The 13,587-nt window shown below is 39.7% G+C and overlaps 1 protein-coding gene across 5 annotated transcripts in view; it reads right to left on the reverse strand.

The window, feature by feature from the left end:
* Positions 1–13,587, reverse strand: part of BTBD7 (BTB domain containing 7) — an 87,059-nt gene that overhangs the window by 18,428 nt on the left and 55,044 nt on the right. For 3 of the 5 annotated variants that reach the window (XM_027066478.2, XM_053224867.1, XM_053224868.1), the window contains exons 4-6: positions 6,677–6,885; positions 5,095–5,170; positions 512–672 (exon numbers count right to left, since the gene is read on the reverse strand). In XM_027066478.2, coding sequence (XP_026922279.1) covers positions 512–672; positions 5,095–5,170; positions 6,677–6,885 — 446 coding nt within the window. Of the gene's footprint in view, positions 1–511; positions 673–5,094; positions 5,171–6,676; positions 6,886–13,587 lie in introns of those variants that run through there. The other 2 variants (XM_027066479.2, XM_027066481.2) reach the window with 2 other exon arrangements.

Raw genomic sequence — 13,587 nt, forward strand, 5'->3', positions numbered from 1 at the left:
TCCATTAATTCAAGCAATTACTGGTTTAAAAAATTCACTTTGAAAAAATTATGAAAGTAACATGATCAGCTCCATTAATCTTTAAAGTACAATCAGAAGATTCTATCATCCTTTTCACACTGAACCAATCTCCTTCCTTCCTGCTCCCTGATATATTGCTGTGTTTGAAAAGTCTCCAAAGGTAATTTCTACCCTTTCCTTTGTGAATAAGGATCTACTTGATCTACGCTGACAAATGGCTGAAGTAACCTCCCCTGGAGACTATCCTCTTGAAAAAGTGAGACTGCTATCCCCACTTAACTCTCATTCACCCAACCTTTAACTGTGCCAGTGGCCAACACTGGGGACATGACATGGTACAAAACACGTCTGTCTCTGTCCTCGTGGACTTCACAGTTTCACGGTACTCTTATTAGTAGAAATTATGTATGATGATTAAAAAAAAAGATAAGCCTGTACATTTTGGTACATTTTCTTTTCATGAAAGGGATGAATGAAGAAAGACACTTACTGCATCACTGAGGACTTCACTGTTTATAGGTAAGATGTGTTCAATTCGCACAAAAGGTAAGAGAGAAGAAAGGATCTCTCTAAGCTCTTCGATGTCCAGGTCTCGTCTTTTTACGCCTCTTCTGTTCACACTGTGGGCAGTGCCACTCAGTAAGTTTGGCTCTATGAGACAGAAAATGAGAAGTCTCCAACCAAATCCAAATATTCAAACTTTTCTCTCTAGTACGCTTTCAGTAACACTCTTTATACTTAGGTGCATCTGCTTTAAAAAGGATTATAAATTTTTTTTTTGTCTTAATACCTTTAACAGAGATGTTCTTCGGCAAAGCAAAAGCATGATGTCAACTTTTAGGATAACTTTTTTTGATTGTTTTGCACTAAGGAATAAAGAATTATTTTCCATATACTAATTCAAAGGAGAAAAGAGGACAATCTATTAAAATCTAGTTTGACCAAGGGCTTTTTTTAAAGCTTTCTCATTGCTGTGACCAGTTTTTAGTACAATTAAGGGCACTACAGGGCAAGTGGTATTTCTGGTCACTGTAGGTTATCAGTGTACTCATTAGGCTACCATATGTTTACCAGCAACTTAACAAGATATTAATTACCTGGTATCTAAAGCAGCAGAACCTAATGTACACTGTATTTAACTCTGATTTCTATGATAGTCTCCTAAGTTTCTTACTGTGGGAATGTTACTGCAAAAAGTGACCCTTTGATCTCTGACATGCAATATATTTCCACCGTCCAGAGCAGAGAGTCAAGGTTTTCTTCATTAGGTATCAGTGAAAGGGGAAGATCTGGAGTACACATAACCTCATGATACTGAGGTAAAAAGAAAAATTAAATTTTGGGAATATGTAATCATGTCTATAATCTAGGGACTGTATTTTTCTTAAAAAACAAGATCTTTATCATTCACAAATATAAATGCTGCCTTTTTGCAAATACTCTATAGGCAAACAGGCATTTCCTTTAAATCATGTGATAGGCAGATGGATAGAGAGATAAAGAAATAATTATTTTTGAAAAGCTAAGCTTTTTCTGGCATCATTCAATAAAACTGTTGCAAGCATGTGGAAAAAAGGTTTTTTTTTCCTTGCCTTGCTATGATTTGGCTTCATACTTACACAAAGCATTGCTTTTCAAAAAGAAAATTTCCCCTTAAAGTCGTGGCATGAAATCTTAGAGAAGACTCCCAAATACATCACAGCTAAGGGCAGAACCATTATATATAAAGGTGACTAAAAGGTGCAGCCTGGTTTGCTTAGGTTCCTTCTCATTCTCATCCCTGTGAAAGAGTCTTCCGTTCTAACCTGGTCTGAAAACTACTATTTTAAGGGAAATTTTATCAGGGTGCCTGGCTGGCTCAGTTGGTTGAGTGTCTGACCTCAGCCCAGGTCATGATCTCATGGTTCACAAGTTCAAGCCCCATGTTGGGCTCTGTGCTGACAGCTTAGAGCCTGGAGCCTGCTTTGGATTCTGTATCTCCTTCCCTCTCTGCCCCTCCCCTGCTCACGTGCTCTCTCTCTCAAAAAAAAAAAAAAAAAAAAAAAAAATTAAGGGAAATTTTATCAAGGATGCTCATTATCTGCCCAAAATAAATATGACATTTCATCATTACCAACATTGCATCAGTGAACAAACCCATGGCCTACAATGATTATGAAGAATTATATACAATCTATTCTTATTATTTGTAGTAGTCATATTCTATAGAGTCATTGTAAACACTTTGTAAATATTGAACCACTGCTCCTAAGGGAAAACACATGGTTAGGTTCCTGTGAGCCTGTGGTCCCAACAATTTTGTCAACCGATCAAGACATAACCTTTTTTTAAATGTATGTTTCTGTTTAAAGACACTTTATTAATATATATCGCTGATTTATTAACATTGAATCATAGCTGAGAGCACTGTCACTCATACCTGAATGAAGCTTGTTTAACTCATAGTTTCTCTGTAAGGCACATCACAGCCTTCCTTTGCTTAGGGACACTACACAGCACTAAAAGTTACACTTGGAAGCCATTGTGATCAGTGAGATCACACCCCCATAAAATATGAAAAACATGGCCCTTAACAGACTGTGAAAAGAACCTTGTTTGCAGTGTGAGAACTTCAATAAGAAGGCACAGTGTCATTCGGTTCCACCTTAAGCTGGGAACATGTGCAACAGAGAACTCAAAATTTTTGTCATTCTGAGCATGTCTGCAAATGACCGTGAAAGTGCTGTAGGTACTGATTTTGAGGCTGTAAATAAATTTTAGCAGATAGGTGAATTTGCAAATATAGAACCTGCAAATAAGAAGGACAGATGGTATACTGGCATTTCAAAAAGTCCCACATTAATAGTAGTGGCTTTAATATAAAAAACCATTCACATCTGATGGGGCACCTGGGTGGCTCAGTCGATTAGGCACATGACTTCGGCTCAGGTCATGATCTCATGGTTCATGGGTTCAAGTCTTACATTGGGCTCTGCACTGTTAGTGCAGAGATTCTCTCTCTCCCTTCTCAGCGTGGGATTCTCTCCCAAAACAGATAAAAACTTAAAAACAATAACATCTGAGAATTGCTAATGGCTCAAGTAGGCCACAGAAAAATAAATTAGGAAAAATAAGAGGTTGTGAAAGGCAGGCTTAGCTTGCCTTAAAACGTGACAGAACAACTCTGTAAGTGCACTAAAAATCATGACTTGAACACTTTAAATAAGTGAACTTCATGATATGTAAAGTATATCTAATTAGATACAGCCATCAAAAAATGACAGGAAAGGGAAATCTGTATTTTTCTAAATTAAAATGTTTTGAAAAAAATGTTTTGATTTGGGTTTGCTATATAGAGGAACACAACACTCTTTGAGGGAAGGAGCATGCGTATGATGTTTCCATCTCTTCTGCAGTATCCCTAGATGGAAACCATTCAAAAGCATTATTTTTCCTTTACCTTCTACAAAATTTAAAAACAAACAACACATTAGGCTTTTTTGGGAGGTAGTCCTATCTTTTTTTGTTGAGGTAAAATTCACATAACATAAAACTAACCATTTTAACCTTTTTTTTTTTTTTTTTAAAGATTATTTTGAGAAAGACACAGCATGAGTGGTGGGGGCAGGGGCAGAGAGAGAGGAGAGGAGGGAGAGGGAGGGAGGGAGGGAGGGAGGGAGGGAGAGAGAGAGAGAAAGAGAGAATCCCAAGCAGGCTTTGCGCTGATGCAGGGGCTTGAACCCATGAAGCCATGAGATCATGACTTGAGCCTAAACCAAGAGTCGGACACTGAACTGAGCCATGTAGGTGCCCCACCATTTTAACCATGTAAAGTGTATAATTCAGTGGCTTTTAGTATATACAAAGTTTTTCTAAAAAAACAAGAAATTTTTTTAAATGTATGTTTATTTAGGGGCGCCTGGGTGGCTTAGTTAAGCATCCAACTTCAGCTTAGGTCATGATCTCACAGTTTGTGAGTTCGAGCCCTACGTTGGGCTCTGTGTTGACAGCTCAGAGCCTGGAGCCTGCTTCGGATTCTGTGTCTCCCTGTCTCTCTGCTTCTCCTCTGCTTGCACTTTGTCTCTTTCCCTCTCAAAAATAAATAAACATTAAAAAAATAAAAAAATAAATAAATGTATGTTTATTTATTTTGAGAGAGAGCATACACATGAGCAGGGAGGCGGTGGGAAGGAAGGGGGAGGGAGAGAGAGAGAGGGAGAGGGGGAGAGGGGGAGAGAGGGGGAGAGGGAGAGAGGAAGAGAGGGAAAGAGAAGGGGAGAGAGGAAGAGAGGGAGAGAGAAGGGGAGAGAGGGAGAGAGGGAGAGAGGGAGAGAGGGGGGGAGAGAGAGAGAGAGAGAGAGAGAGAGAATCCCAAGCAGACTCTGCGTTGTTAGCACAGAGCCTGATGTGGGGCTCCAACTCATGAACCATTGAGATCATGACCTGAGTTGAAATCATGAGTCAGAGGCTTAACTAACTGAGCCACCCAGGTGTCCCCAGTGTAGACAATGTTACACACACACCACTGCTATCTAATTCCTGAACATTTCCACCAACAATATGCTTTGGTAATATTTTAATCATTAAATAAAAATTTCATTCTAATACTTCTATAAATTGGTATATAATACTCCATGTATTATTAAGCACATAGAGAGGTAATATTAAAAGTACGCTTTAAAGTTGTAAAACGAAATTTTCTGGTATATTTCTTTCTCTTTCTTTCTTTCTTTCTTTTTAAATTTTTTAATGTTTATTTTTGAGAGAGAAAGAGACAGAGCACAAGCAGGGAAGGGGCAGAGAAAGAGGGAGTCACAGAATCTGAAGCAGGATCCAGGCTTTGAGCTGCCAACACAGAGCCCGATGTGGGGCTCGAACTCATGAACTGTGAGATCATGACCTGAGCCGAAGTCGGACGCTTAACCGACTGAGCCACCCAGGCGCCCCTCTGGTATATTTATTTCTAACAAAGTGTACTCTTCTCCACTAAAAATTTCTATTTTCACCAGGCAATAGTGGCTACTGTCAAGACTGATACACAGTATACTTCTGGGTAAAAAAAACTTATAGTATAAGCTAATTTTCTGAGCTTACCTCTGTCAGCTATTCTTTTCATCAACTGATGCTCACCCCATTTAATCAGATATTTAAGGATATCTTGTTCACTTGCCTATAACAAAAAAAATGGTTTCGATTTATTTTAGCGAAATTAGATAAATGGCAAATTTCATAATGACTGCACCTAGGTGATAATGTACACGGTGCACAACTTAGCCACATTTCACTATACACTGGCTGTTTGAAATGTTCCATTAAAGCTGTGGTCTACCAACACCAAACACACAAGACCACTCTGCACGGGTTCTGTCCAGTAACCTACCTCTTGGCTCCAACTAAATCTTTTATTCTTGTGTTCGTCTTTATCCTATTCTCTTCACCTATTTTAAACTTACTGTTTCTTCTGTATGGTGTCTACACAGCTGCCTTAAATTCTTTTTGGGACAAGGTGAAGATAAATAGATGAAACTAAAAGTGTACAGATACCAAGTGATTACTATCTCCTGCAAGAACAGAAAAAACCGGAATGGCAACCTGCTCTGGCAGAGAGACTACCATCTGCACACGGTATGCTACTGGCTGGTGAAGGACCCTTCAAGCACAATCTGCGAAATGGCAAGGCGCCTGTCATTTTTTGCACTTTACTGAAAATCTTAGAGCAAATCTAGGCTGCTCTCAAAGGTTTTTACCTTATAAGCAGAAATGCAAAGCTTTCTAAAGACAATAATCTGAAAGACCTGACAAACTAACTCCCATAATGTACGCAGTCTGGATCAGGACAATGAAACAAGGTTAATGAACACAGATCCTAAATAAATCAAATCCAATTACGACATTTGTACTGCAATCAAATCACAGGTGCTCAGTGGATTATTTACCTCTGCGCTTAGTTTCTGACTGGGATGGAAGCAGTTTTATAATTTTCCTAGCACAAATATAAAGAAAGAGGAAATGGCTCAATGGGTTTATGTTTTTATAACATTAAAACTGTTGTATAGTTTCCGGCATAAAATTCATACAACCAATGCCAAAAAAAATTAAACTTGAACATATGTTACTTGAAAGTATTTTTTGCAATATTTTAAACCTATTGTTGGTTTAAATTACCAAATTAGATTGACATATATGAGTCAATGACACAAGAATTTGCTAAAAACTACTTCTGATTAAAAATAAATAGTTGAAAACATTATTGTATTTGGGAAAGGCACACACACTGAGTTTTTATAAGCATTTGAGTGGATCAGAAATTGAATACTACTCTTACTGTGTGCTTAAGCTACTGTCTACAGTCTAAGTATCTGATACTCCATGAAAACCAATAAATTGTTATAGTGAATTAATGGAAGCCAAGAAAATCACTGTTGGGATATGCTTCTGACCTTGCCTACTGCCTCCACCCCTTTGGTGTAGGTGGTTGGGACCTGGGCTTATTCACAATGCTGAGTCATAGCAGCAGGGGCACAAAGGGCCAGAGAGCCAGAAGGCTTTTCCTGTACACATCTAAAGAGGGCATCCCTGGGTGGGCCAATCTCCCTAGACGGGAGAATAGAATATAGATGGGTTTTCTGGTGCACATATGGATGACAATGAATTTGAGAGGTGTATAAATGATTACCTGTAGGTAGTCAGACTGGATAGCAGTAAGCAGATGATCTTTGCTGAGTTCATAAAAAACATCCGAAGTCATGACCTGGGAAAATTCCTCACAGAGGAAATGTAAAGCTTGTCGGTGCACCCATTTAGAGCCATATGGATGAGAGCTCCACTTGAGGATGGCAATTAAGGTATCTAATGAGATGCTCTCAGCAATGATATCCTCACAGCCTAAAAGAGAAGGCAAATACTTCTTAAGATTAATCATAAATATTGTTGATTGAACATTAGTGTGTTAGACACTATACTTAAAAGTAGCAATAGTAAAAAAGAACAAGGAAATAAATAAAATTTCATGGAAATCACCAAGACTTGGTGGAATGGGATAACAATAGGTAACAATAGACTATAACATCTTTAGGAAATCTGCTTTTCAATAGAGACAGATCCACAGAAAAAGGCAGAGAATCTTCACAATTGTTTTAAAAAATAAGTATCTCTGTGCAAATCCAACACTTTGAGTGAGACACTCTAGTGGAGAGCACTGGACCAAAGGGGAAAGAAAAGAAGGTAGAAATGATACAATTGTGGGAAATAGCCAGTCAAAGGAAGGGTACAGATGACACTTGACTGCTAAGAGAATCCACACCTGGGAAGACAGGTGGGCTATCTTCCATGAACTAGTAGGACATCTGTTCTTTGCATCATTCTAAAAACGAAAACAAAACAAAACAAACTTATTATTGATAGTTTAATCCCTCAGCATAGAGACAACATAATGCAACTTCACGCTCATCTGAGATTAATTCTGATGAATTAAAATGAAAGAAGTAGGTTTTTTAAAAAAAATATTTATTTATTTTTGAAGGAAGGAGAGACAGAGTGTGAGTGGGCGAGGGCAGAGAGAGAGGGAGACACAGAATCTGAAGCAGGTTTCAGGCTCTAAGCACAGAGCCCGATGCAGGGTTTGAACTCACAAACCACGAGAGCATGACCTGAGCTGAAGTCGGTCCCTTAACCGACTGAGCCATCCAGGCACCCCAAAAGAAAGAAGTAGTTTAAGTGAAAAGGACCAGACTTCTGGAAAAAGTGACTACGACACTCTATGGGCTCAAAGAAGTGAAGATAACCTGAGGATAGTCAACTATTTTCCTTAGGAAAGAGCATTTCAAAATACTGATACAAGATAAAAGTAAAATCTGAGTGACAAAGCTTATGGAAGGGAAAATTGCTGAAGTTGGACGGAAATTCTTTATAACTAAGTTTACTGTAAAATCAAAAGGAATCCTGATAATTTGGGAGGAAAAAAGAAGCGTTTACCACTACCAACAACAAAAATGAGGCTAGAGAGGCTGCTCTCTAATGAGCCCAAGGCTTTGAAAGATACAGCCAAAAGAAAAGGAATCGATGAACTCCAGAGACTTGCAAAGCTCAACATTACTGTGAAACCATGAAAGGCAAAGACAGAAAGGTAATGACTATGGTCACCCTTTCCAGGTGATATAAGATCATTAACAGCCAATACAGAGTGCAAAAAATAAGGCTTCATTCCCTTTTCTGATATGGTACCAGATAAGGAGAACATCATAGAGAATCGTGTAACCTGATTTCTGCAAAGCATTTAACAATATACTTCTTGATGTTTCTAGAAGACAGAGACTGCTGTCTTCACTGTATGTCTAGCACCTTCTTGCCATGGCAGGTGCTAAATAAAAATTTGTTGAGTGTGCAAACGAGATCTTTGCAGATAAGATGAAGGGCTGGAGATGGATGACAGAATGGTGGTTAAGGGAACCACTTGGAAGTGGCACTGATTAACGTGGGGGATGGAGTGCGGGTTCTGTTTTCTTGATGTTATTCAAGAACTTGAATGAAGATGTGGAAAATATGCTTCAAAATCTCCAGGTGACCGAAAACTGGGAAACACAAAGACACACTGGATGACATGATCATAAGTGGCTAGACAGATGGGTCAAAATGAGGGTGAAACAGAACCAGGAAAATTAGAAAGTTCTATATTTCAGTGAAAGAAAATCAACTGCACAGCAGATGACAGGAGAGAGCTAGTTTAACCACAACCTATGTAAAAATACTACCTGGGTACCTTAGGGGAACGTATGCAAGATGGGACATCGCTGCTGTAGAGCTGAAGCGATCTCAGGCTTTTAAGATTCAAGCACAGAGTCCTAATCAATGGAATAATGTTGCACTGCTCTACTGTGTATGGAGTGTTGTGTTCTACTCTGGGCCCTGTGTTTTAGATGAAGCACTGACAAAACACCAGAATTCTCAGAGGAGAGCAAAGGAATAGTAGAGAGTTTGAGCCCTGTCACAGAAGAAAAGCTCCAAGCAACCAAGATTACTTGGCTTATGTAAGAGAAACCTGAGGAGAGACACAGGAAGTGATCTTTAAATGTCTGATAGACCTCGATGAGGCAGAGGAGAAATAACCGACTTCCCTGTTGTTCCAAGGGCAGGTCCAACATGTGGATGTTAAAAGAAGGGGACTTTGCCTCAATACTAAGAAATTTCTAACAATTAGATTTGTTCCCTTCAAAAACATAACAGGATCCTTCTAGAAAAATGCAGGAGCAAAGGCTGGCTCATCACATAAGGGACAGAGTACAAAGAACCCCTATGCTGGATATGGAGCTAAGGTCAGATAGTACCCGAGACGCTTCCATCACAAAGATAAAATCATTTTGAGAAAAGTGGTAACAGAGCATCAACATAAGAGTAATTTCATCTAAAGATTAAAGATTTATTTAACATGAGATCCTGAGAAGGAACACTGAGACCACCACAATGAAACATGCATGTAAACAACACCCAACAATGTGTATATGTGGTAATGAGGAGTGAGAAATACGGAGAAGTTCTAGACAGCTCTCATGATTTTATGAGCCAAATGCCCAGCTGAGGAGGACAGGCCTCCTCCAGTAGCTAGAGGAAGACTTGTTGTGAACAGGCACTGGACTAGGGTTGGGGAGAATGGGTCAATCTGAGAGATGTGCTTGGGAATGAAGCAAGTGAAGCTAGAGAGAAAGTGGTTACTGAAAAGGATGTATCACAATCCTATGAAACCAGGATATTGGCAGAGGAAAAGAAAGAGAATTAACAATAACATCATATATTTAAACTTCTGAGGTTTTCAAAGAAGTGAGACATGACAGGAAAAAGTGGCCTTTGAAATCAAAACATACTGGACTTGAAATCGCACCTTGGCCACCTAGAAGCAAAGTCATTTTGGATAAATCCTTAACCTCTGTGAGCCTGAAATATCCTCATTTGTAAAACTGGGATTATACTCCTGACTCAAGATTGTTATGAGATTTAAACGAGACTGTACTCTTGACACTCTTCATTTGTTCATCTGGCAGTACCTACTTGCCAAGCACTGTGAATACACTGCTCTTTTCACCGCACATCTGTCCCCCGTGGCCTTAACTCCCAAAGCATCCTCGTGATTTTCAAATCTACATATAGTTCCAACCCAGAGCTCCTTCCTGACTCCCAGACTCACCCCTTCAACTTCCCACCGGGGCGTTCTGGGGCTCTTCTGCAGACCTCTTAAATGCAAGTCAATTCGTTTCCTCTGGGAAATCTAGAACCCCCCCATCTTTTTTTATTAGAACAAATTTTTAAATGTTGTTATTTATTTTTGAGAGACAGAGAGACAGCATGAGCAGGGGAGGGGCAGAGAGAGAGGGAGACACAGAATCCTAAGCAGGCTCCAGGCTCTGAACTGTCAGCACAGAGCCCAATGCGGGGCTTAAACCCACAAACCATGATATCATGAGCTGAGCTGAAGTCACTTAACTGTCTGAGCCACCCAGGTACGCCTAGTACCCCCCCCCCCCTTCTTCACCCCTGCTTTAGAGAAAGATACCTCTTCCTCCCAGTCACCAAAGCCAGAAATCTTAAGTACTATTACTGATTCCTTCTGAAGCCCACATGCACTCACCATCAAATGCTGTTCATTCTATTCTTATTTTAAATCCATCCCCTCCGCTGAATCTCTACCACCTCCCCATTTCAGAATCTGATACTTTCTCCCCGCATTACTGAAATAGCCTCAAAAAGTTCCTATCTTTCTCCCTTCCAATCTGTTCTCCATACTGTTGCCAGATGATCTTTTAAAATGTAAATTAGATTATATATGTAACAAATTATTCAATAGCTTGCAAATAACTTCAAGATAAAATCCAAACTACATATTCTTGATGGTCTGGCCCCTGCCAACTTCTCCAGTTCCATTCCTGCTCATATTCTACATTCCAGTCATACTGCATTCATTACTTGCCATTTCCTAGAGTTCCACCAAACTCTCACCTCCAGGCCTTTGCATATGTTGTTCCATTTTTCTGAAATGCTCTTTTTTATGTTGTTTTTTTAAAAACTGTTTATTTATTTTGAGAGAGCAAGCAAGCACAAGGGGGAAAGGGCAGAGAGGAGAGGGAGAGAGGCGGGGGGGGGGGGGGGGGGAGGGGGGGAGGGAGGGGAGGGAGGGAGGGAGGGAGGAGGGAGAGAGAGAGAGAGAGAGAGAGAGAGAGAGAGAGAGAGAGAGAGAATCCCAAGCAAGCTCCATGCTGCCAGCGCAAAGCCTGATGTGGGGCTTGATCCCACAAAACACAAGATCATGACCTGAGCCGAAATCAAGAGTCAGAGGCTTAAATCAACTAAGCCACCCAGGCACCCCTGTAATGCTCTTAATTCTCCTTAACTCATCCACGTTTTTTAGACTTAGCTTAAATGTTGCCTCTTTTCAAAAGCCTATCTTGATCTTGTTCCCCAAAGCCTAGGTCACATGTTCCTCTTACGTAAGTGTCCAGGCTGACCTATTTCCCTCTATATAATAGCATTAAATTATTTTATATTTCTGAAATATTTGTCAGAATTCTCTACCAGACTGAGAACTCCTTTGGGGAAGAGGGCCCACTTTAGTGATTCTACAATGCCTGACATCTAGGAGCTAATCAATTAAAAACAAAAATATCTAATCTTTTTGAAACTTATGTGCCAAGTCTGTACTTAACTTACTTACAATTATTTGATTTTAGCACTCTTTCTCAAAGAGGGTGGTATTATTATTCCCACTTTACAGATGAGAAAACTAAGATTCACAAAGATTAATACACTTGCTTAAAGTAATACAACTAGGAAGAAAAGTTGTACTTAACTAAACACAGCCTTCCCACCCTCCCCCCCCCCCCCGCCTAAAAATTTCTCCCCCTTTTTATGCCTCTAAACTTAGGTCTTATATGAATCAATGCTCATCAGAACCTCTTCACTTTGTGTTGTTTTTTTTTTAAAGGGTTTTTTTTTTAACGTTTATTTATTTTTGAGACAGAGAGAGACAGAGCATGAATGGGGGAGGGTCAGAGAGAGAGGGAGACACAGAATCTGAAACAGGCTCCAGGCTCTGAGTGGTCAGCACAGAGCCTGATGTGGGGCTCGAACTCACGGACCGCTAGATCATGCATGACCTGAGCCAAAGTCAGTCGCTCAACCGACTGAGCCACCCAGGCGTCCCAGAACCTCTTCACTTTGAACCACTCCTCTTATGGACACGAAAGCACATTATAAATATACCGAACACGGTGATATTAACTCACAAATGTGAAAGGAAGACAATTAGGCAAAAAACTAGAATGCTAAAAGACATATTTTAAGAAGAGATTTATCTAATATTGTCAAATGTAATATTTCCATATTACAGTAAAGGATTTCAGCTAGCAGTAATTTGCATTTTCTCAAGGTTATCGATAATGGAATGAAAATGTATATACAGCAAGCAGCAAGGCAGAAAGGACGCTCGCAGGGAAAGGCCAGCAAGCAAGATGTTAAAAGGCTTCACACAATGCCATTTCTTTGGTAAATTTCTGACCAGTCTTATTGGTCCAAAAACATGAGCAGCACACTCTCAAAGATGATTGGATTCTTGTTGACAAAGTGATACTAACCAAACCCTGTAAGACCAATGTATAAATCAGAAGGTTCACTTATGTACAGTGCTGGTATTCATTCCTAGTGAGCAGAATGCCATAGTCTATCTCAGCTCTTCTCAAACTATCTTGGGTCAAGAAAGTTATTTTTGCTTCTTTTTAAATTTCTAATCTGTCATGGACCAATAGTTTAGTAAAAACACTGCTTGAAAATGGTGGCAATGTCAAACTGCCAAAGAATTTCTAAATGCTTACTCTCAATAACTGTACTTACTACAGATCCACTTTGAGGAGCACCACTCTGTCCAGAATGCTTTCCCCATGTCAGTTTCACAATATATAAAAGTCAGATTTGTTTCCTGCCATTTAGTAATAATTAACCCTCAGAGGCAACTTTTTCTTCCTTTTTTGTTTCTCTACAGAATTTGCTAACTCCATTTCCTAACTAGAGATAAAACTGTATCTATATTTCTTTAAAAATTTTTAAAAAAATATTTATTTTTGAGAGAGTGAGCGCATGCATGCGTGAGCAGGGGAGGAGCAGAGAGAGAGGGAGACACAGAATCTGAAGCAGGCTCCAGGGTCTGAGCTGTCAGCAACACAGCCCAAAGCAGGGCTTGAACTCACAAACCATGAGATCATGACCTGAGCTGAAGTCGGAAGCTTAAGTGAGCCATTCAGGCGCCCTGGTATTTGTGTTTCTTTGAAGATAACTAAATACACAATCAGAACAACTATTTTATCTTTTTTAAACTAGATGCCTAAATCTTAAGACTATTATCCAGAGATGGCAGCTTACCGTTCATAATCACCACCACTAAGCCCTCTGATCCCACCCCACCCATGCGCAGAGTATACATTCTGACCCCAAGACTTGGAATTGGCCATGAGATCTTCTTTTGACCAATCGAAGGTTAGTGGATATGATGTGACAAAAAGTTTCAGAAGTACTTTTAGGAACTGGGCTTGCCCTCTTGCCTTCTGCCAC

The sequence above is a fragment of the Acinonyx jubatus genome, chromosome B3 (assembly GCF_027475565.1).
Source record: "Acinonyx jubatus isolate Ajub_Pintada_27869175 chromosome B3, VMU_Ajub_asm_v1.0, whole genome shotgun sequence".
Lineage (NCBI taxonomy): Eukaryota > Metazoa > Chordata > Mammalia > Carnivora > Felidae > Acinonyx > Acinonyx jubatus.